Source organism: Taeniopygia guttata, chromosome 26 (assembly GCF_048771995.1).
Source record: "Taeniopygia guttata chromosome 26, bTaeGut7.mat, whole genome shotgun sequence".
NCBI classification, from domain to species: domain Eukaryota; kingdom Metazoa; phylum Chordata; class Aves; order Passeriformes; family Estrildidae; genus Taeniopygia; species Taeniopygia guttata.
Window position 1 is genome coordinate 2,427,398 of NC_133051.1, and position 21,965 is coordinate 2,449,362.

General features: G+C 49.3%; 2 protein-coding genes and 1 long non-coding RNA gene across 6 annotated transcripts; 2 read left to right on the top strand and 1 right to left on the bottom strand.

The window, feature by feature from the left end:
- The first annotated feature begins 1,025 nt into the window (after positions 1–1,025).
- On the top strand, positions 1,026–5,020 carry LOC100219821 (chitinase acidic). The gene is made up of 11 exons (XM_030292121.4): positions 1,026–1,137; positions 1,595–1,624; positions 1,863–2,064; positions 2,344–2,400; positions 2,505–2,670; positions 2,780–2,904; positions 3,053–3,161; positions 3,281–3,466; positions 3,683–3,802; positions 3,892–4,033; positions 4,694–5,020. Exons 1-11 carry the CDS (start codon positions 1,113–1,115, stop codon positions 4,945–4,947), a joined length of 1,416 nt encoding a protein of 471 aa, XP_030147981.4. The 5' UTR covers positions 1,026–1,112; the 3' UTR covers positions 4,948–5,020.
- A 9,452-nt stretch (positions 5,021–14,472) lies between these two features.
- Positions 14,473–21,533, top strand: BTG2 (BTG anti-proliferation factor 2). 2 transcript variants are annotated; one of them, XR_012052041.1, is made up of 3 exons: positions 14,473–14,745; positions 17,694–18,279; positions 21,249–21,533. XR_012052041.1 is itself a non-coding variant. In XM_030292029.4 (2 exons), the coding sequence occupies exons 1-2, from the start codon at positions 14,574–14,576 to the stop codon at positions 18,038–18,040; spliced, it is 519 nt and encodes a 172-aa protein (XP_030147889.4). In that variant the 5' UTR covers positions 14,473–14,573; the 3' UTR covers positions 18,041–18,338. The 2 variants fall into 2 exon arrangements, 1 of the variants encoding a protein (XP_030147889.4); XM_030292029.4 differs by lacking the exon at positions 21,249–21,533 and having other exon boundaries at positions 17,694–18,338.
- On the bottom strand, positions 14,846–15,610 carry LOC140680680 (uncharacterized). Of its 3 annotated transcripts, XR_012052044.1 has the most exons (4): positions 15,505–15,610; positions 15,120–15,270; positions 15,011–15,088; positions 14,846–14,932 (listed from the first exon to the last, which is right to left on the bottom strand). It is a non-coding gene; the product is annotated as an uncharacterized lncRNA (long non-coding RNA). The 3 variants fall into 3 exon arrangements; XR_012052043.1 differs by lacking the exon at positions 15,011–15,088 and having other exon boundaries at positions 14,922–15,010; positions 15,089–15,270; XR_012052042.1 differs by lacking the exon at positions 14,846–14,932 and having other exon boundaries at positions 14,976–15,088.
- Positions 21,534–21,965: the final 432 nt, after the last annotated feature.

A 21,965-nucleotide genomic window follows, 5' to 3' on the forward strand; every position in this document is an offset into this window, starting at 1 on the left:
AAACATCATCAGCAGGCTAAAGAAGTTTTATGAGAACTTTAACACTTTCAAAAGAGTAATAAAAGAAAACATTTTAAAAAATCAGGGCATCAAAGAAACTTCCTCTGCTTCCCTGGGGATACCCCACCTCAGCTCAGAGCAGCAGGGACCCAAAGAATTCCAAAGTGACTGTGGGTTGGAGGATGGAATTACCACCTCTCCAACCACGCTGCTCCAAAGATCAATCAATCATTTCTTTCCACTCACAGAGAAATCTGTAAACAATTCTATTTATCCATGAAATTGTGTGGGAACTCTGCCTCTGGAATACGTAAACATCATCAGAAGGCTAAAGAAGTTTTATGAGAATTTTAACACTTTCAAAAGAGCTATAAAAGAAAACTTAACATTTTTAAAAATCAGGGCAACAAAGAAACTTCCTCTGCTTTTCCGGGGATACCCCACCTCAGCTCAGAGCAGCAGGGACCCAAAGAATTCCAAAGTGACCGTGGGTTGGAGGATGGAATTCCCACCTCTCCAACCACTCTGCTCCAAAGATCAATCAATCATTTCTCTCCACCCACAGAGAAACCTGTAAACAATTCTATTTATCCATGAAATTGTGTGGGAACCTCTTCTCTCTTCTCTCTTCTGTTGGAGCTATTCAGCAGGTAAAGTGTTGAGTAGGTATTTCTACAGGCACATTCAGATAAACTGTGATTTTTTAAAATTAAGACAGATGCCTGGTTTTCTGAAATCTGGATGCCTGTGGCATCCTTTTAACACATTTTAAGTGCTGTTATCTCATTTCAAGGACAGCACAAGGACAGTGCTGCAGCGTGGGTCCCTGTGCAGCAGCCAGCTGGACTCAGAGGTGTTGTTCAAACAACATTTGAGCAATCGAGGCAATCTAATCCCATTCCTTATCTGCCCTTGCAGCAGCAGGATGTGGCACAGCCCCAGGGCAGTGACCCCTGCGGCCACAGTGTCAGAACCATTGTCCTGCTGTGGGTTTGGTGATGTCACTGCCAAATTTCGTAATGTTTGCCCATCCCTGCTGATGCCAGGCTGGCAGCAGAGAGGAGCAGGGGATAAAAGTGGGAGGCAGCCTGAGCACGTCAGTCTGGTCCGAGATGGCCAAGCTCCCTCTGCTCACCGGTGAGTGCTGCTGCCCTGGAGCTCTCTGCCCTCCCGAGCAGGGCTGGAGGCTCTGGCGCTGCTCCTCTGCTGCCTGTGCGGGGCTGGAGGGATGAAAATGCTGCTCTCTCTTTTCTGCCCAAGGTTTCACAATTTCCTTTGGGGAGGGAAATGTCTCTTCTTTAGCACTGCTGCGGTTGGGGATCTGCTCTGCTTTGAAAATGGACGGAGTTCATTGCAGGCTGCAATTGAAATGTGCTTTCAAACGTAAACCTAAAACCCAAACGATTCCTTTGGCATCTGTTTGGGGTCTTCTCTGTGCTTTTGCCTGAAATGGTTTGTCAAATTTTACTGGAAATGCTTGGGCACATTTTAGAGAAATTCTCGTGCCCCAGCTTGGGAGCAGAGCCTTGCTCAAGAGCTTTGGATTTCTGAGAGCAAGCAGTGACGCCTTTGTTGTTTCCTTGTGCCCTGCCAGGCCTGGCCCTGCTGCTGAACGCCCACCTCGGTAGGTGACGTGTTGCTCTGATTTTTAAAAGTCTTTTCTTTTGTAGTTCTTTTGAACGTTCTCATAAAGCTTCTTTAGCCTTCTGATAATGTTTAGATATTTGAGAGCTCCTACACAATTTCATGTATAGATGGAAGAGTTTATGTATTTCTCTGAGAGAAATGATTGATTGATCTTTGGAGCAGTGTGGTTGGAGAGGTGGTAATTCCATCCCCTCCACGGCCGCTGTCCCCCCCAGGCACTGCCTATGTGCTGAGCTGTTACTTCACCAACTGGGCCCAGTACCGGCCTGGCCCGGGCAAGTTCACCCCCGAAAATGTCGATCCCTGCCTGTGCAACCACCTGATCTACGCCTTCGCCGGCATGAACAACAACGAGATCTCCACGTACGAGTGGAACGACGAGACCCTCTACAAATCCTTCAATGGCCTCAAGAAGCAGTGAGTGCCAGCAGCCTCAGCAGGGATCTGCTCCCTCCTGTGCCTTTCTCTGCTCCCTCCTCTGTTCACCTCTTCTACCTCCTTTCCCCTCCTCGGGTCTCTCCTGTGGCCTCCTCTTCTCCCTCCTCGTCATTCCCTCCGGCTCAGCCTCAGCTTGGTGGCCGCGGCTCCAGGTGAGGGATGCTGGGTGAGGCAGGATGGAGACATGGTCAGGGGACAGCCCTGCTCGGGGGTGCCGTGGATGTGCAATAACTCAGGGTCCTGCCTCTTCCCTTGAAGGAACAAAGATCTGAAGACCCTGCTGGCCATTGGAGGATGGAATTTCGGCACGCAGAAGTGAGTTCAAACCAGCTCTTTCCAAAAATGACTCCCGGGAGATGGAGGGAAAGCAGGAAGGGGCTGGATTCCAACCCCACCTTGCTCCTGCTCTGCTTGCCCAGGTTCTCCACCATGGTCTCCACACCCCAGAACCGCCAGACCTTCATCAAGTCCGTCGTCAAATTCCTGCGGCAGCACGGATTCGATGGGCTGGACCTGGACTGGGAATACCCCGGCTCCAGGGGCAGCCCTGCCCAGGACAAGGCTCTCTTCACCCTGCTGGTTAAGGTGGGCTTGGCTCCAGGCTCTGCTGGCCACAGCTCCGGCCCCTGAGCCCCGGGCGGCTGCAGAGCCTCAGAGGAGCCCCCGGGTGATCGCTGTGCCCCGGGTCCCCCAGGAGCTGCGGGCAGCCTTCGAGCAGGAGGCCAAAGAGAGCGGCCAGCCCCGGCTCATGGTCACCGCCGCTGTGGCCGCCGGACTTGCCACCATCCAGGCCGGCTACGAGATCGCTGAGCTGGGCAAGTGAGTGGCCAAGCTGGGACGGCTGCGGGGTGTGAGGGGTTTGCTGCCAAGGGAAGGAGCCCCAGAGGAGCCCCACGGGCGGGGCCGTGCGGGCGGTGGCAGCCTCAGCCCCGGTGCCGCAGGTGAGGCACAGCCCCGCTCCCCGCAGGCACCTGGATTACATCCACGTCATGACCTACGACTTCCACGGCTCCTGGGAGAGGAACACGGGTGAGAACAGCCCCCTGCGCAGCGGTGACGACAAATACTTCAACGTCGTGAGTGTTCCCGTGGGAGCCTCGCAGCTCTCAGATCCTGGGTGGCTCCCCCGAGGAGATCTCGAGGAATTCATCCTACAAACCCCGGCAAAGGCTCGAGCGGGACTGGTTTCTTGCAGGAATACGCCATGAATTATTGGAAGAGCAATGGTGCCCCGGCTGAGAAGCTCCTGGTGGGATTCCCAACCTATGGGAAGAGCTTCACCCTGCAGAACCCATCCGACACCTCCGTTGGGGCTCCAGCATCCGGCCCCGGCCCCGCCGGGCCCTACACCAGGGAGGCCGGAACTCTGGCTTACCACGAGGTGTGGATGTTCCCATGGCATTCCTTGCTCAAACCATCGGAAGGAATTGATCAGGAAGCTCCCAGGGAGTTTTCTGCGTGGCTCAGGCACTGAGCTGTCCGTGGAATGGCTGGGAAGGAGTTGTGTGCTCCGGGAATGGGGAAGCAGCACAAGAGCTGGGCAGAGCCTGGGCTTTTCCCTTTTTTGTGGATAACATCCCTGCTTCCTTCTCCTCAGATCTGCACCTTCCTGAACTCCGGAGCCACCCAGGCTTGGCATGCCCCCCAGGATGTCCCCTACGCCCACAAGGGCAGCGAATGGGTCGGCTACGACAACGTCAGGAGCTTCGGCCTCAAGGTCTGGGGGCGGCGGGGCCGTGCTGGGCCGGGGCCGGAGCCTCCTGTGGGATCAGTTCCTGGGGCTCAGCGGGATCTTCCTGCCCACAGGTGGATTGGCTGAAGAAGAACAACTTTGGAGGGGCCATGGTGTGGGCCCTGGACATGGATGACTTCACTGGGGATTTCTGCAAGGAAGGCAAATACCCGCTGATCTCCAGCCTGAAGAAGGGCCTGGGACTGCAGAGCGGCGGTGAGTGGCTCCAGGAGAGCAGGAGCAGCTCCTTGACGGAGACTCCCAAAATTCCTACGGAGGTGTGGGAGGGATGAAACATTTTCAACCCTTTTCCCGCCTGAATTCCACACTGTGCTCCCCTCTGAGCCCCTGCCTCCCCTCACCGAGGCTCCCACCACCTCCAGCAGCAGGAGCAGCTCCATGGTGGAGACTCCCAAGCTCCCTATGAAGGATTGGAAGGACAAAAAACGCTTCCAACCCTTTCCTGCCTGAATTCCCTCCTCCTGTTTGATGTTCCCACCATCAGGAGCAGGAGCAGCTCCTTGATGGAAACTCCCATGCTCCCCATGAAGGATGGGAAGGACAAAAAACACTTCCAACCCTTTCCTGCCTGAATTCCAGACCGTGTTCCCCACTCCTCCCATTTGAGCTTCCCACCACCAGCATGAACAGTTCCTTGATGGAGACTCCCAAGCTCTCTATAAAGGATGGGAAGGACAAAAAACACTTCCAACCCTTTCCTGCCTGAATTTCCTCCTCCCATTTGAGGCTCCCACCACCAGCAGCAGGAGCAGCTCCTTGATGGAGACTCCCAAGCTCCCTATGGAGGTGTGGGAGGGATGAAACACCAGGAACATGAAAACAAATAATTTTCCTGCTTGAATTCTTGAATTCCAGACTGCGTTCCCCCCGCTGAGCCCCAGCCTCCCATCAGTGGTGGCTCCGGTGGCTCTGGTGGCTCCGGTGGCTCCGGTGGCTCCGGTGGCTCCGGTGGCTCCGGTTTCTGTGCCGGGAAACCCAACGGGATCTACGCAGACCCCAGCAACAGGAGGAACTTCTACAACTGCCTGAACGGCCAGACCTTCGTGCAGAGCTGCCAGCCTGGGCTGGTCTTCGACCCCATCTGCTCCTGCTGCAACTGGCCCCAGTGATCCCAACGCTTTTCCATCCCTTGGATTTAATTCTGTGTAATAATGGTGATTAAATAAAGCTTTCTGATAGAAATCCGCTCGGTTTTAACTTTTTTTTTTTTTTTTTTTTCCGGCTGTTTTCATGCTCTCAGCTTTAGGGGAATCCTGGAGTGAGTGGGTATTATCTTCTTCCCAGCTGTGGAGGGATTTTCCAGGAGTCTTCAGGCAACTTTTGGAGAAGAAAAATGGTTGCAGGCCAGAAAACTGAGTTGTTGCTCCTCTTTGTTCAGTCACAAATCGAGATCTGAGGCGAAGGGGAATTTTTTGAGCAGATTTTTATAGACGTGGAGCACGTGGATAGGTAAAAATAAACCCACCCAGGATAAAGGTAGTTTGTTTCTCCAGGGTTTTAAAGCCTGTGGGAGACATGGAATCCTGGAATCCCAGAGTGGGTTGGGTTAGAAGGGACCTTAAAGCTCATCTCATTCCACCCCTGCCATGGCAGGGACACCTTCCCCTATCCCAGGGTGCTCCAACCTGGCCTTGGACACTTCCAGCGGTCCAGGGGCAGCCACAGCTTCTCTGGGAATTTTATTCCAGGGCTTTCCCACTCTCCCAGGGAAGAATTTCTCCCTAATATCCCATCTAACCCTGCCCTCCTTCATCCTCAGGCCATCCCCTTTTTCCTGTCACTCCAGGCCTTGTCCAAACCCCCCCTCTAAGACGTGACAGGTTCAGATTTAAAGCGAAATCATGAACCACATCCATCCCAAACCTCCCCCAGCCCTGCCAGGCTGCCTGGTGAGGCATTAATCCATTTATTTCCTACAGCAGAGCAGCCCTGAGCTTTGGCAGAGATCATTCCGTCCTTTTTGGCCGTCTCAGATGTCCCATGGCGTCATCCCTGCGCGTGTCCCTCCTTCCCCGGGCGCACACGGAGCTGCTGGAGCTGCTGGCACAGGGACAAGGAGGGGACTGGAATGTTGGCAAGGCTGGAATCTGCTCAGCTGCCTCCAGACAGGGATTTGGGAGCTGGGCTGGTCCAAATTTCTCTTTCTTTTTCCAAACAGAACATTTGGTGTCGCTGCCATGAGATCCATCCTGTGGGAAGCTCTGGATGAAGGTCCAGCATCCTCACCTGAGGTGCAGCACAGAATCCTAAAATCCCCAAGGCTGGAAAAACCCTCCAGGATCATTTACTGCCAGGAAAATCGGGATTTTATCTCTCCCACTCCTTCCTCACTCCCAGGCTGGATTCATCCCCCTCTTCCAGGAATCCCTGACGTTCCTCTCTCCTCTTCTCTTTCCCAATCCTTTATTTCTCCCACAGAAATAAAGGACAGAACCCCTTGATTCTGTCCATTCCTGGGACATGGAACAGGATCGGTTTTCCCGCTGACAATTCCCAGTTTTCTGCCAGGAAAATCAAGACTTTATCTCTCCTACTCCTTCCTCACTTCCAGACATCCCCGACATTCCTCTCTCCTCTTCTCTTTCCCAGTCCTTTATTTCTCCCACAGAAATAAAGGACAGAACCCCTTGGTACTTTCCATTACTGGGACATGGAACAGGATCTGTTTTCCCACTGACAATTCCCGGTTTTCAGCTAGGAAAATCAGGATTGGCTCTCTCCCACTCCTTCCTCAGTTCCAGGAATCCCTGACGTTCCTCCCTCCTCTTCTCTTTCCCAATCCTTTATTTCTCCCACACCCTGATCCCATCCATTACTGGGACACGGATCAGGATCTGTTTTCCTGCTGACAATTCCATATTTTCTGCCAGGGAAAACCCAGATTCCCTGGACTGGATCTCTCCATATCCTTCCTCACTTCCAGATATCCCTGACATTCCTCTTTCCTCTTCTTTTTCCCAATCCTTCATTTCTCCCACAGAAATAAAGGACAGAACCCCTTGGTACTTTCCATTCCTGGGACATGGAACAGGATCTGTTTTCCCACTGACAATTCCCGGTTTTCAGCTAGGAAAATCAAGATTGGCTCTCTCCCACTCCTTCCTCAGTTCCAGGAATCCCTGACGTTCCTCCCTCCACTTCTCTTTCCCAATCCTTTATTTCTCCCACACCCTGATCCCATCCATTACTGGGACACGGAAGAGGATCTGTTTTCCTGATGACAATTCCATATTTTCTGCAGGAAAATCAGGATTTTATCTCTCCCTTTTCCAGACAGGATTCACCCCCCTTTTCCTACACATTCCCCTCACCAGGACCCCTTCAATCCCTAAATTTGGGACATTGTCCAGCAGCGCCCCGACATTCCCGGGGCTCTCCCAGGGGTGGAATTCCAGCGGAATTCCATTTTTGGAAGCGTGGCTGTGCTCCAGGGCTCTCCTTGGCAGCTTTTGCCTCCCACGTCACTTGTTTTGGAGCTTCTGCTGCTCCCGCTGACGTCCGTGGGGCCACGTCAAAGCAAGGGAAGCGCGGCCCTTTTTTGGGAGCGAAGGCTGTGGGATTTGGGATTATTTGGGATTATTTGGGATTATTTGGGATTCGGGAACAGCTGGGCTCTGTCAGCAATTCAAGGATAAACACTCCAGGTTTTTATTTTTCACCCCTCTGCTCAGCACAATATTTTTATTTCTCTTTATGAAGCGTTGTTTTGCTGCCGAGGGTGGGATTCTTCGCCAGAATTTTTTTTAAATTTGGTTTTTTCCTCCCCATTCCAGCCTCTCAAAAATAGAAAAGGGAAAATATCATTTGGCTCCCACAGAATTTGGGAGTTTTGAGTCCTGAAGCAGAATTGAGGATTTTTTGGGGTGTTCAGAAGGTTTGTGGAGGAGTAAAGGAGAATTGGGGACTTCAAATGTCTGGGACAGGGAGATTAAAAAAAGAAAAAAAAAAAAAGAAGGATTAAAAAAAACCCGGGGGTTAAAAAAGGGGGATAAAAAAGGGAAGTAAAAAATAAAGGGGGATAAAAAAGGGAGGTAAAAAATAAAAGAGGATAAAAAAGGGAAAAAATAAAGGGGGATAAAAAAGGGGATAAAAAGGGAGGTAAAAAATAAAGGGGGATCAAAACGGGATAAAAATAAAGGGGGATAAAAAAGGGGATAAAAAATAAAGGGGGATAAAAAAGGCATAAAAAATAAAGGGAGATAAAAGTAAAGGGGGATAAAAAATAAAGGGAAATAAAAACAAAGGGGGACAAAAAATAACGGGGGATAAAAAAAGGGATATAAAATAAAGGGGGATTAAAATAAAGGGGGAGAAAAAGTAAATGGGAATAAAAAATAAATGGGGCTTAAAAGGGTATAAAAAAGAGGGGGGTTAAAAAAGGAGGGGTAAAAATATAGGGAGGTAAAAAAAAGGCAATAAAAAAGAGTGGGACAAAAAAAGAAGCTAAAAATAAAGGGGGTAAAAATAAAGGGGGATAAAAATGGGTAAAAATTAAAGGGGTAAAAAGGGGCAAAAAATAAAGGAGGATAAAAATGGGTAAAAATTAAAGGGGGTTAAAAAGGGGTAAAAAATAAAGGAGGATACAAAAGGAGGGATAAAAAAGTGGGAATAGAAAAAAAAAAAAAAAAGGAGGACAAAAAATGGGAGATGAAAATGGAAAATCCCTTTATCTCAAACCCCACTCTTAAAAATGAACAAATCAGCAGAAAAGACAGAAATCAGTGGGAAAAAATCAAATTACAGAGGCAGGAGGAGGAGCTGGCAGAGCTGGGACAGCCCCAGCTGAAGGACAGGGACACTGGCTGGAAAATCCCTTTATCCCAAGCTGGAGAGATCCAAAAAATAAGAAAAATGAGGATCACACCCAGGGCTTTCATCTTATCGAGGAGCTGGAACCTTCTGGGCAGGGCAGGGAGCAGGAGGGCCCAGCAGGAGCTCCTCAGCCTGGGCCAGATGTGGTCAGAGCCTTTTTTATCCCACATGTGCTGCCTTTCTTTGCATGGCCCAAGTGTCATTAGGTGCAATTAAGGCAATTATGCCGAATTTTAGCAGCCCACAGAGTAATTGGGGGCAATTTTTAGCATCCCCTGGGGTGTTCTGAGAGGCTGTGGTGGCCCTGCTGATGATTTTTCTCAGGTCAGGTGTGGCTCAGGTGACACCTTTGAAGTGGACCTTGTTGTGCTGCTGCTCTTGGGATGGGACTGAAGCAGACCAACTCCAATTTTCCAAATTTTCCCTTCCTTCTTGTTTGAAAAAAAAAAAAATGGAGTAACCCATGGTGGGCTTTTATCCTGGGGATGGTCCAGCCTCCAGCTTGGGAGGGAAGGGATACTGGGAGAAGCTCCTGGGTGTGCAAAAAGTGATTTTATTTGATGCCAAAATGAAGATTTGAGGCTGTGGGGAGCAATCCAAAGCTCTGCTATCTCCAAATCCATGGTGGACTTTTATCCTGGGGATGGTCCAGCCTCCGGTGTGGGAGGGAAGGGACACTGGGAGAAGCTCCTGGGGGTTCTTCTCAGGCTACACCCACGAAATATCAACAAGGCCACCACTGCCAGGCCCTGCAAGCAGCACTTAGGGCACAAAAGCAGCCCAGGGGAAGGAGGCAACACCCAGAGCCAGCTCAGATCCTCTTCCCAAGCGGATCCCTGCTCCAGGAGATCCCTCCGGGCTCTTCCCAAGGAGGCCTCACCCTTCCCTGGCAGAGGTGGAGGGTTGGGTTTGTTGGGCTGGTGTGGGAACCCAGAGCTTCCCTCTGGCTGCCCTGGGACCCTGGCAGGGGTCAGGAACCCCCCTGGATTGGATTGGTTGGGTTGGATTGGATTGGATTGGATTGGGTTGGATTGGATTGGATTGGATTGGATTGGATTGGATTGGATTGGATTGGATTGGATTGGATTGGGTTGGGTTGGGTTGGGTTGGATTGGATTGAATTGGCCACCAGGCTCAAACAATCCTCACCAGAATCCAACCAAGCACCAGGCAAACAATTCCCCAAACACATTCCAGATAGGAAAAAACAAGGAGCAGAAATAGAAATTATTTTCTTTCTCTCTGTGTTCTTCTATGAAAAAATCCCGAGAGAGAGAAGGATGTACCTGCCACACCCCAAAGTGATAAAATCTCCCCCAGCCCAGGGTAAACAACACGTGGGGGGCACAGCTGGGCACAGGCAAATTTACCCCTCGGTAATTCCTTTTTATCTGAAAGGAATTCCTCCTTATCTGAGGTGTGGCTGCCCAGCCAGGCCTTGCTCTTTCCCCTCTGGAAACTCCCAGGATAAACACAGACTCCAGTCAAAACAGCCACTCCCTCCTGCACACACCTGGGGACAGGTGAGGGTGACAACAAGTCCTTGGACAGGAATCCACGGGAAATTCGGGAAGTCCAGGATGGAGAAAAACAAGCCTGGGAGATGCCACCTCCTGTTCCAAGCCAAAAAAAGCAATCAGGGCACAACAGTGTTGGGAAAAGGACTAAAATTCCTCCAATTTACCTGAATTTTTTTTTAAAAAAAAGCAATCAGGACACAGCAGTGGTAAGAGACCAAAATTCCTCACATCTCCATGAATTTTTTTAAAAAAAGCAATCAGGGCATAGCAGTGGTGGGATAAAGGACCAAAATTCCTTAGAATTCATAATTCGTCTGTGCTGTTTCAAGGTTGTTTATTCTGTTTATCTCTAACATGTTCTGCTGCCCTGCCGCAGCTCTGTCCTGCAGGGCAGCGTGTGGGGCTCTGCCCTCAGTGGGATGGTACAAACATTAAATACCACAAACTACCTGTGCTGGATTTACAATAACGTGCCAATATCTGTCACCTACGTTGGACAGTGTGTCCCCAGCCTGAACCAACAGAAAAATGCCAACACCACAGTGAAACATGGAGGGCATGAAGAAGGAGAAAAAGGACAAGGCACACCCAATTTCCTCCATCTTGTCCCCTCTGAACCCCTAATCTAGAAACCTAAAATTTTACTTTTGCACCTGTGCCACACTTAATTATTACTCTTATCAAACACTTAAAGCTTGTAATTCATCCTGTAAGATTGAAAACTCTTTTCCATGGACAGAGATCACAGCCAGTGTCTCTGGGGGCTCTGTCCAGGGGGTTCCTGACCCCTGCCAGGGTCCCAGACCTTCAGCCAAGGGAAGCTCTGCATTCCCACAGTCACCCTAAAAAAAAATAAAAAAAAAAAAACCCACAACGAGTCCAAGCGTGGCGTGGGAACTGCTGCTGCCTTTTAGGTGAACATAAAACACCCCAAAGCTGCTGACTTGCAAAGCCTCAGTCCCTGTCAGCAGCTCGGGTTTTAACCCTTGGTTGAATGCCAAATGCTCTCTCTTTTCTTTATTTATTTAATTTTTTTTATTTTTTTAATGGTAAGATTTCCAGCTCGACTGGTTTGGAGCCTCATTTGGGTAACCAGGAGGGTTTGGGAGCGTATCTGAACTCCTGGTTCCTGTCAGACCAGTTCCAACCCCAGCCTGGCCAATCCCTGAGCACAAATTTGTTGAGTTTGGCCTGTTGCTTTTTTTTTTTTTTCATTTTTAAATTTTAATTATAATTCTAATTTTAATTTTTAAATCAAAATCACAATGCTGTCAGCTAAATGCAGGGTAGAAAATTAACCCAGCCAGAGCAGCCTCAAACTCAGTTCTCTTTTTAAACCAAATTTGATTTTCTGATGGTTTTTTTGCTCTGGTTTGCTCTGGAGTGTTTTAAAAGCTGCATTAAACCCCGAGCTGTGCCTTAAAAAACCCAGGGCCAAAAATTAAGGATACAAAACCCACTTAGAGAGCCTTGAACCCACAGGAAATCTCCTTTTGGAAGGGTTTAACAGGGCCAAGCAGATTTGGGAGCAAACCAGATGGACATGGAAGGGATGAGGAATAAATTGGGAATTTGGGGAATGGTGCCACCACTTCCCCCATCCTGCCCGGTGGGGTTGGCTCATCCTCATCAGCCTAACGAGCCCAATTAACCCCCAATGGCCAATTAATAATGGTTATTAGGGTTGGAGGAGTCCATCCCAATATTCCTTAGGATGAGGGGAACCAGCCCTGCTGCCAGCTGGGATGGCCGAGCTCAGCTCAGCGAAATAAAACCAAAAAACTTGTGGGGGTTATTTTTAAATTTGGTTTTTCCAGCTGTTTTTGCACGGGGGTGTTTCCCAGCGGGATGGTTTTGCTGTGAAATAAATTATTAATTAATTTAATTAATAAACATTTATATATATTATAATATAGATATTAAATAACTGACATTATTTAATTAATAAAATATTATTTAATAAAAAAATTAAAACTCAAAACTCTACAATTCTAATACAGATTTATAGGGATGGTATGTTTTATTATAGTGTTGGATGCACGCTGGGATTTTTTTATGCAGGGATTTTTTTTTTTAAGAGTATGTGTACTTTTGAGAACTTTTGATCTTTTTTTTCTTACTCCTAACTGATTTTTATATAATAGAATAGAATATATATATAATATAATATATATAATATGTATAATATATTATATATAATATATATAATATATATAATATATATAATATATATAATATATATAATATATATAATATATATAATATATATAATATATATAATATATATAATATATATAATATAATAACATGAAGAACTTGTACTTGCTAGAACTGCACTGTGTAGCCAGCACATGATAAATGATATAATTTTTAGATGTGATGATTGGTTAGTAATTAAATATAATTACTGTTTAATTGTAAAAATAATCATGAGAAACTGTGGTCAGGGACCTAAGAAAGACCATGAGAAACTCATGTCAATGTATAGAATAGAACAATATAAGTTGAATAATTAATATGTAAGTTATATAAGGATAGAATATAAAATTTGTGTTGGATTTTGGGAAGGTTTGGGTTGGATTTTGGGAAGGTTTGGGTTGGATTTTGGGAAGGTTTGGGTTGATTTTTGGGAAGGTTTGGGTTGGGTTTTGGGAAGGTTTGGGAAGGTTTGGGTTGGATTTTGGGAAGGTTTGGGTTGGGTTTTGGGAAGGTTTGGGGTGGGTTTTGGGAAGGTTTTGGTTGGATTTCGGGAAGGTTTGGGTTGGATTTTGGGAAGGTTTGGGTTGGGTTTGGGTTGGGTTTTGGGAAGGTTTGGGTTGGGTTTTGGGAAGGTTTTGGTTGGGTTTTGGGAAGGTTTGGGGTGGGTTTTGGGAAGGTTTGGGGTGGATTTTGGGAAGGTTTGGGTTGGATTTCGGGAAGGTTTGGGTTGGATTTTGGGAAGGAATTCCTCCCTGTGAGGGCAGGGATGCCCTGGAATGGAGACAGAATTCCTGGAAGTGCCCAAGGCCACCTCGATGCCATGGGGGGAAGTGGCCCTGCCCGTGGCAGGGGGTGGCACTGGGTGACCTTTAAGGTCCCTTTTTGTCCCCTCCCTGCCACGGTTCCGTGCTCAGGACAGCTCTGCCCCCCCAGCCCCCCCAGGGCAGAGCAAGGACAGCTGCCCCAGAGCCCCAAGGGCCCCATGGCGGGGCCTGGCGGGTGGGATGTGTCCCTGTGTCCCTGTCCCTGTGTCCCTGTCCCTGTGTCCCCGTTCCTGTGTCACTGTCCCTGTGTCCCTATCTCTATCCCTGTGTCCCTGTCCCTTTCTCTATCCCTGTATCCCTGTGTCCCTGTCCCCCCGTCCCTGTGTCCCTTACCCTGTCTCTATCCCTGCATCCTTATCTCTGCCCCTGTATCCCTGTGTCCCTGTCTCTATCCCTGTGTCCCTGTCCCCACGTCCCTGTGTCCCTCTATCCCTGTCCCTGTCCCTCTGTCCCTGTCCGTCTCTATCCCTGTATCCCTGTGTCCCTGTCCCCATCTCTGTCCCTGTCTCTGTCCCTGTGTCCCTGTCCCTATCCCTGTATCCCTCTGTCCCCCTGTCCCTATCTCTATCCCTGTCCCTCTGTCCCTGTGTCCCTGTCCCTGTCCCCCTGTCCCTGTCCCCCTGTCCCTATCTCTGTCCCTGTCCTTATGCCCCTGTCCCTGTCCCCCTGTCCCCATCTCTGTCCCCACCTCTGTCCCTCTGTCCCTGTCCCCCTGTCCCCCTGTCCCCATCTCTGTCCCTGTCCCTATCCCTCTGTCCCTGTGTCCCTGTCCCTGTATACCCCTGTCCCCATCTCTGTCCCTGTCTCTGTCCCTGTGTCCCTGTCCCTATCCCCCTGTCCCTATCTCTGTCCCTGTCCCTATCCCTCTGTCCCCCTGTCTCTGTGTCCCTGTCCCTATCCCCCTGTCCCTGTCCCCATCTCTGTCTCTGTCCCTGTCCCTCTGTCCCTATCTCCCTGTCCCTATCTCTGTCCCTATCCCTGTATCCCCCTGTCCCCATCTCTGTCCCTGTCCCTATCCCCCTGTCCCTATCTCTGTCCCTGTCCGTATCCCCCTGTCCCACTGTTCCTATCCCCCTGTCCCTGTCCCCCTATCCCCCTGTCCCCCTGTCCCCCTCTGCCCCCCCCACCCCGCCCCCCCGTAACCGCCCCCCCACCCCCCGCGCTCTGTGACGTCACCGCGCTGAGCTCAGCCTCTATTACCATACCCCGCCATTTGCATTCCCTCATTTGCATGCGGCGCAACCAATGGAACGCCGCGATCGCGCCGTGACGTCACACGGCGGCCGCTCTATATAAGCGGTGCGCGCAGGCGGCCGCGCAGCAGAGCGATCACCGCGGGGCCGCCGTGAGGGCCGCGGGTGTCACCCGGAGCCCGGCGGGATGAACGGGATAAACGGGACGAACCACCGCCACCTCCGGGGACCCCGCGCCGACATGGTGCCCGAGATCGCCGCCGCCGTGAGCTTCGTGTCCGGCCTGCTGCGGGCGCGGGGCTGTGTCAGCGAGCAGCAGCTGCAGGTGTTCGGCGGGGCGCTGCGAGAGGCCCTCACAGGTGAGCTCTGGGCCAGGACAGGAGCCCCACTCGTGGCCGGATTCTTCTGGGAGCCCTCAGAGCCAGGCACCCGCTGGATGCCGCCCCCGCCCCTCCCCGTGAGCCTTCCAGGACCTTGGTGTCCCTTCAAGTGCCCTCCGTGGTGATGCGAGGACCTTTTGAGTGCTCTCTATGCTCCTTCCAGGACCTGGTGTCCCTTCGAGTGCTCCGTGAGCCTTCCAGAACCTGGTGTCCTTTTGAGTGCTCTCTGTGCTCCTTCCAGGACCTGGTGGCTCCGAGCCCCCCGTGCCCCCTCCGGGATCGGGTGTCCCTCCTTGGAGCCCCCCCGTGAGCCTTCCAGGACCTGGTGTCCCCTCCTTGGTGCCTTCCAGGACCTTGGTGTCCCTTCGAGTGCCCTCCGTGGTGATGCGAGGACCTTTTGAGTGCTCTCTATGCTCCTTCCAGGACCTGGTGTCCCTTCGAGTGCCCCGTGAGCCTTCCAGGACCTGGTGTCCTTTTGAGTGCTCTCTGTGCTCCTTCCAGGACCTGGCATCCCCTCCTTGGAGCCTCCCGTGCCCCCTCCGGGACCGGGTGTCCCTCCTTGGAGCCCCCCCGTGAGCCTTCCAGGACCTGGTGTTCCTTCGAGTGCCCTCCGTGGTGATGCGAGGATCTTTTGAGTGCTCTCTGTGCTCCTTCCAGGACCTGGTGGCCCCCAGCCCCCCGTGCCCCCTCCGGGACCGGGTGTCCCTCCTTGGAGCCCCCCCGTGAGCCTTCCAGGACCTAGTGTCCCCTCCTTGGTGCCTTCCAGGACCTTGGTGTCCCTTCGAGTGCCCTCCGTGGTGATGCGAGGATCTTTTGAGTGCTCTCTGTGCTCCTTCCAGGACCTGGTGTCCTTTTGAGTGCTCTCTGTGCTCCTTCCAGGACCTGGTGTCCCTTCGAGTGCCCCGTGAGCCTTCCAGGACCTGGTGTCCTTTTGAGTGCTCTCTGTGCTCCTTCCCGGACCTGGTGGCCCCTCCTTGGTGCCTTCCAGGACCTGGTGTCCCTTCAAGTGCCCTCCGTGGTGATGCGAGGACCTTTTGAGTGCTCCTTCCAGGACCTGGTGTCCCTTCGAGTGCTCCGTGAGCCTTCCAGGACCTGGTGTCCTTTTGAGTGTTCCTCCCGTCTTGGTCTCGGGACGTGGTGTCCCTCCCGAGTGGCCCGAGTGTCCCTTCCAGGACCTGGTGTCCCTTCCTTGATGCCTCCCGTGTCCCCTCCGGGACCCGATGTCGCTCCCGGGACCTGTCCCTCTTTTGTGTCCCCTCCGGGACCGGGTGTCCCTTTCGAGGGATGTCCCTCCTGTCCCCTCCATGACCCAGTGTCCCCTGTGTCCCCTTCTTGATGTCGTTTCGTTTCCCCTCCGAGGTGTCCCTTGTGTCCCCTCCATGACTGAGTGTCCCCTTCCTGATGTCCCTTCGTGTCCCCTCCGGGTCCTGATGTCTCTTCGTGTCCCCTCTGGGACCGGGTGTTCCCCCCCGAGGTGTCCCCACTGTCCCCTTCTTGGTGTCCCTTCGTGTCCCTTTCGAGGTGTCCCTCCGTGTCCCCTCCATGACCGAATGTCCCCTTCTTGGTGTCCCTCGTGTCCCCTTCTTGATGTCCCTTGTGTCCCCTCCATGACCGGGTGTCCCCCATGTCCCCTCCTGGCTTCCCCCCATGTCCCCTGGGCTCGGGCACCCCTCGGGGCTGTCCCTCTGTCCCTTTGTCCCCCCGGTGCCACCCGAGGTGGTGGCACTGCAGCAGGCAGCGTTATCAGCGCCAGGAGGGATGGCCGGGCAGCGATAAGGGGCAGCTTTGGGGTGGGCTGTGCCCTATCTGCCACCCCACAGCCCCTGGCATTGTCCTGCGGCGGTTTTGGGGTGCAGGAGCCGCGTTTTGGGGTTTCCAGCACTTCCCTCCCCACCTTGGAAAAGGGATTTGGGTCCCGTCTCTTTTGGTGTGGAATTTTTGCCCAGGTGTTTGGTGGGATTTGGATTTTAAATCCCAAATTTAGTGAGAGTTAAAGGCCCTAAACCCCATCTGCCTGCTGGGGAGGAGCACTACGGACAGCACTGAGAAAAAAGGGTTTTCTTTAGGATTTCACCTTTAAACACAAATTTAGGGCACTAAACCCCACCTACCTGTGGGATATCCCTGCTCACTGTTCTCCCTTCCCAGAGCGCTTCAAAGACCATTGAGAAAAAGGGGTTTTCTTTAGGATTTCACCTTTAAACCCAAATTTAGGGCACCTTAACCCCACTTTACCTGCCTGCTGGGGAGGAGCACTACAGACACCACTGCGAAAAAAGGGGTTTTTTTTAGGATTTCACCTTCAAACTCAAATTTAAACTCAAGTTTTAGGGCACTAAACCCCATCTACCTGTGGGATATCTCTGCTCACAGCTCTTCTCCTTTCCCAGAGCGCTTCAAAGACCATTGAGAAAAAAGGGTTTCCTTTAGGATTTCACCTTAAAACTGAAATTTAACCCAAAATTTAAAGCCATAAACCCCACCTACCTGTGGGATATCCCTGCTCAGAGCTCTTCTCCCTTCCTAGAGCACTACAGACACCACTGCGAAAAAAGGGTTTCCTTTAGGATTTCACTTTTAAACACAAATTTAGGGCACCTAAACCCCATCTACCTGTGGGATATCCCTGCTCACTACTCCTTTCCCTCCACAGAGCACTACGGAGACCACTGAGAAAAAAGGGTTTCCTTGAGGATTTCACTTTAAAACTGAAATTTAACCCCAAATTTAAGGCCATAAACCCCACCTACCTGTGGGATATCTCTGCTCACTACTCTTCTCCCTTCCCAGAGCTCTTCAAGACCATTGAGAAAAAAGTTATTTTTTTGGGATTTCACCTTAAAACTCAAACTTAACCCCAAATTTAAAGCCATAAACCCCACCTACCTGTGGGATATCTCTACTCACTGCTTTTTCTCCCTCTGCAGAGCACTACAGACACCACTGGTTCCCCGAGAAACCCTCCAAGGGCTCCGGCTACCGCTGCCTGCGCATCAGCCACGGGCTGGACCCGCTGATCGGGCGCGCCGCGGGGCGCGTGGGGCTGAGCCTGGCGCGGCTGCTGCAGCTCCTGCCCCGCGAGCTGACGCTCTGGGTGGATCCCTTCGAGGTCTGCTACCGCATCGGCGACCACGGCTCCATCTGCGTCCTCTACCAGGCCACCAAACCTTCCCCACCTTCCTCCTACCCGGGCCCGCTCACCTGCAAGAACCACATGATGCTGGCTCCTAGCGCCAGCCCCTCCAAAAACTGCATCCTGGCTGTCTCCAGCTAAAAAAAAAGCCAAAAAACACGACAAAACGAACCAAAAAACAAAAGTTCTCCTTGTCCTTATGCTGCCGAGACACAGGTTACTGTAATACCTCAAGCTGAGGATCTGTTTTTAAGATGAAGAGCTATTTATATTTTTTAAGAAAAAAGAAAAACCTCCAGAAAATCCAAAATTAAAATATTGGGCGTTGCTCTGAGCCGAGGCGACGCCCCAGGTGCCTTTTCTAAAGCTGTTGCAAGCTTGTGAGTTCTTCTTTTTTATAAATATTATTATTATTATTGTGAACATGAAATCTACCTGATTTATTGTTGGCTGGCTTTGATCACCTTGGAGCATCTTGGAATATTTGGGAGGGTGAGGGGGCCAAGCCAAGGTGGCTGCGATGTCACCTTGTCACCATCCTGCTGTTGTCACCTCTGCCCTGCTGTTATTGCGTCTCCAGATGTGGCAGCGCTGCCCTGACCCCTCTGCGACCCGAATTTGGTGTCACCTCGGGGTTGGGGTGACCCTGGGGACGTTGGGGTGGCCCCTCCTGGATGTGGAGCGCGGCAGGGACGCCCTGGGAGTGTCCCCAGGGTGACACCGGGGTGGAAATTCCAAATCTTTTCTCCTCCCAGGGGCTCAGCCCAGCCCTGGTGGCCTCTCTGTGTCCCCTCTGTCCTCCCTGTGTCCCTCCTCCCAAAGCCCCTCCTCGTCCTGTGTGTGACACTCCCTTTTTGCTGCCTTTTCTCCCCAAATCTGAATTTTTGGGGGGCTCTCTGGGGGTCGTTCAGGTGTTTTGGGGGTCCTGACGTTGCTTTTTGAACCCACAGAATTTCCCCGCCCTCTGGGAAAAGGGATTTGGGTCCCGTCTCTTTGGTACAAAACTTTTAAAATTTTAAATCCTCACCCTCTGCCCCTTTCCTGGTGCATTCAGGTGTTTTTTTTTGGGCGGGATTTGGCTTTTAAACCCCAAATCTGGATTTTTGTTTTTTTTTTTTTTTTTTAAAGCCACAGAATTTCCCTGCCCCTCTTGGAAAAAGGGATTTGGGTCCCACCTCTTCGGTACAAAACTTTTTAAATTTTAAATCCTCACCCTCTGCCCTTTTCCTGATGCATTCAGGTGTTTTTTTGGGGAGGATTTGGCTTTTAAACCCCAAATCTGGATTTTTTGTTTTCTTTTTTAAAGCCACAGAATTTCCCTGCCCCTCTTGGAAAAAGGAATTTGGGTCCCGTCTCTTTGGTACAAAACTTTTAAAATTTTAAATCCTCTCTCTCTGCTCTTTTCCTGGTGCATTCAGTTTTTTTTTTGGGGGGGATTTGACTTTTAAACCCCAAATTTAGTGGCAGCTCAATCCATCAAATAACTCAGCCCTGCCTTCAAAAATTCACTTTTTTTTCCCCTGAAATCTCCAAACCATCAAGTCCAAAACTGGAAAATCAGCCTGGATTCTTAAATATTTATATATTTTTAATTTTTTTTTAAATGTCAGGTGGTTGTTGTGCAAAGCCTGGAGTTGCATCACTTCCCTTTTCACTCGAATTTCGGAATTTCTCACGTCAGCACAGCAGGAAGGAAACGCTGTGGGGGGATTTTCAGTTGTGCAATAGGTGACCTCACCCACAAAAAAAAAAAAAACAAAACCCAAATTTAAATTTTTTTTTCCTGAATAAAGGATCTCAGTGCTTCTTTTTGTGGGTTCTTTTTTTGGGATTCCTCATTTTGGGCAGGATCAAAATTTCAATTAAATTTTCCAGGAATTTCCCACCAAAGGAACGTGTCTTTTTTTTTCTTTTTAATAAGCTTCAATAAAAATAAAAAAAAAATCAAATTTTAATTTTTTTTCTGGATAAAGGATCTCAATGCTTTTTTTTTTTTGGGAGTCCTCATTTTGGGCAGGAACAAAGTTTGAATTAAATTTTCCCGGAATTTTCCCACCCCAGAACTAAACCAGCCTCATTCTCTGTCTTTTTTTTTCCTTTTTTTTTCCTTTTTTTCCTTTTTTTTCCCTTTTTTTTCCTTTTTTGTTTCCTTTTATTTTTCCTTTTTTCCCCTTTTTCCCCCTTTTTTTTCCTTTTAATGAGCTTCAAAACCAGCCAAATTTGGGTAAAACCCAATTTCTCTCTGGTGCCACACAAAACTGTGAATTTCTCTGCTCTCGTTGCCTTTTGCCTCCAAGTCTGATGTGGATTTTGAGACTGTGTCTTTGAGGGGCTTTCTGTCATTATTATTATTAATTATTATTATTTGTATTTTAATTTTATTTTTAAACCGAGCTGGACTGTTGAACGGGACCTGCTTCTTGTTTCTTTGGGTTATTTTGTTGGGGTTTTTATTTGTTTGTTTATTTTTTGGTTTATTTTATTTTTTATTTGGGTTTTTTTTTTTTTGCTTGTTTTAATTTTTAGGGGATTTGTTTTGGTTCGGGGTTTTTTTTGCTGCTAATTTTTTTAGGTTTTTTTTGTTCGGTTTCTTTTTGTTGGTATTTTTTGGGAGGGGTTTGTTGGATTTTTTGTTGGGTTTTTTGGGGGGTTGGGTTTTTTTGGGAGGTTTTTTTGTTGCTAATTTTTTTGTTTTTTGTTTGATTTTTGAGGGGTTTGGGTTTTTTTTTTTGTTTTTCTGGGAGGGTTTTGGTTTGGTTATTTTCGTTGCTATTTTTTTCGTTGTTATTTTTTTTTGGGGGGGTTGTTTTGGGGTTTTTTGGGGGAGGTTTTGTTTGTTGGGTTTTTTTTTGTTTGTTTTGTGGGGTTTTTTTGTGGGGTTCTTTTGGGTCTTTGGGGTTTTTTTTGTTTTGTTTGGGGTTTTTTTGTGTTTTTTTTGTTTGGTTTGGGTTTTGGTGCTTTTTTTGTTTGTTTGTTTTTGGGGTTTTTCTTGGGTTTTGGGGTTTTTTTGGGGCTCTTGGGGTTTGGTGTTTTTTTTGGGTTTTTTTGTGTTTTTTTTTTTTTTATTTGGTTGGGTTTTGATGCTTTTTTTGTTTGTTTGTTTTTGGGTTTTTTTTTTTTTATTTTGGGGGGTTTTTTTGTTTGTTTTTTTTTTGGGTGAGAGTTTTTTTCTTTGTTTCTTTCTTTTGTTTTTGTTTTTTCCCTTTTTTTTGGTGGAAATGGCCAGAATCCTGTGAGGAATTGAGGAGGGATCAGCTGCTCCCTGATGTAAAATTCCATTTTATCCCCTCAGCTGTACAAATCCTCGTTCTTTTTTATTACTTTAATAAAACCCAGCATTTATCACCAGCCTTCCTCATTCCTGTCGGCTCAGGAGAAGATCCAAAATTTGGAATTTCAACCCCAAACCCACGCTGGGAACAACGTGAGGGGGAAATTCTGAATTTCCTGCGCCACACCCAGCCCAAAAATCCGCTGACTCAGCAATCCTGGGATCCAAATTCCAGGAATTCAGGCTGGGAATGACTCAGGTGAGCCCTGCTGGGAATTTTTTATTTTTTCCTCTGTGCCCACTTTTGGAGCAGTTTTGTGTCAGAAAAAAGGAGAAAACATTAAAACATTGATTTTTTTTTTTTCCTTCGTCAGCTTCTGTTTGTTGTTATCACAACTTCAGCACCAGGAAAAAAAAAAACAGCCCAAAAATGCTTAAAAATCTCCTGTTATGTGGGTTTTTTTAAAGTTAATTACAAACTAAGCTCCCCAATTAAGAAGTGACACCTAAATTTTTCCCCTTTCTGACCCAAAAACCGCCCCTAAAAACCCACAACGGGGATTTTCCTGCCCGGGTACGATGTCACCCAAACCCGAGAAGGAAGAGGAAGAAGAAGAAAGAGAAAAGGAGCTCAAGATAACATTTCCTTTTTCCCTGGAGCACTTTCCCTTTTCCCTGGGACACTTTCCCTTTTTTCCTGGGACATTTTCTCTTTTTCCTGGGACATTTCCCATTTCCCTGGGACATTTTTCCTGGGATATTTCCCTTTTTCCTGGGATGTTTTTCCTGGGACAC

What these genes read in the sequence shown, in the direction of transcription:
- LOC100219821 (XM_030292121.4), top strand. Translation starts at nt 1,113, where the DNA reads ATGGCCAAGCTCCCTCTGCTCACCG. An exon ending in ACGACAAATACTTCAACGTC is followed by an intron (nt 3,162 to 3,280) that starts GTGAGTGTTCCC and finishes GGTTTCTTGCAG; the next exon opens with GAATACGCCATGAATTATTG. An exon ending in GAACTCTGGCTTACCACGAG is followed by an intron (nt 3,467 to 3,682) that starts GTGTGGATGTTC and finishes CCTTCTCCTCAG; the next exon opens with ATCTGCACCTTCCTGAACTC.
- BTG2 (XM_030292029.4), top strand. Translation starts at nt 14,574, where the DNA reads ATGAACGGGATAAACGGGACGAACCACCGCCACCTCCGGGGACCCCGC. An exon ending in GCTGCGAGAGGCCCTCACAG is followed by an intron (nt 14,746 to 17,693) that starts GTGAGCTCTGGG and finishes CTCCCTCTGCAG; the next exon opens with AGCACTACAGACACCACTGG.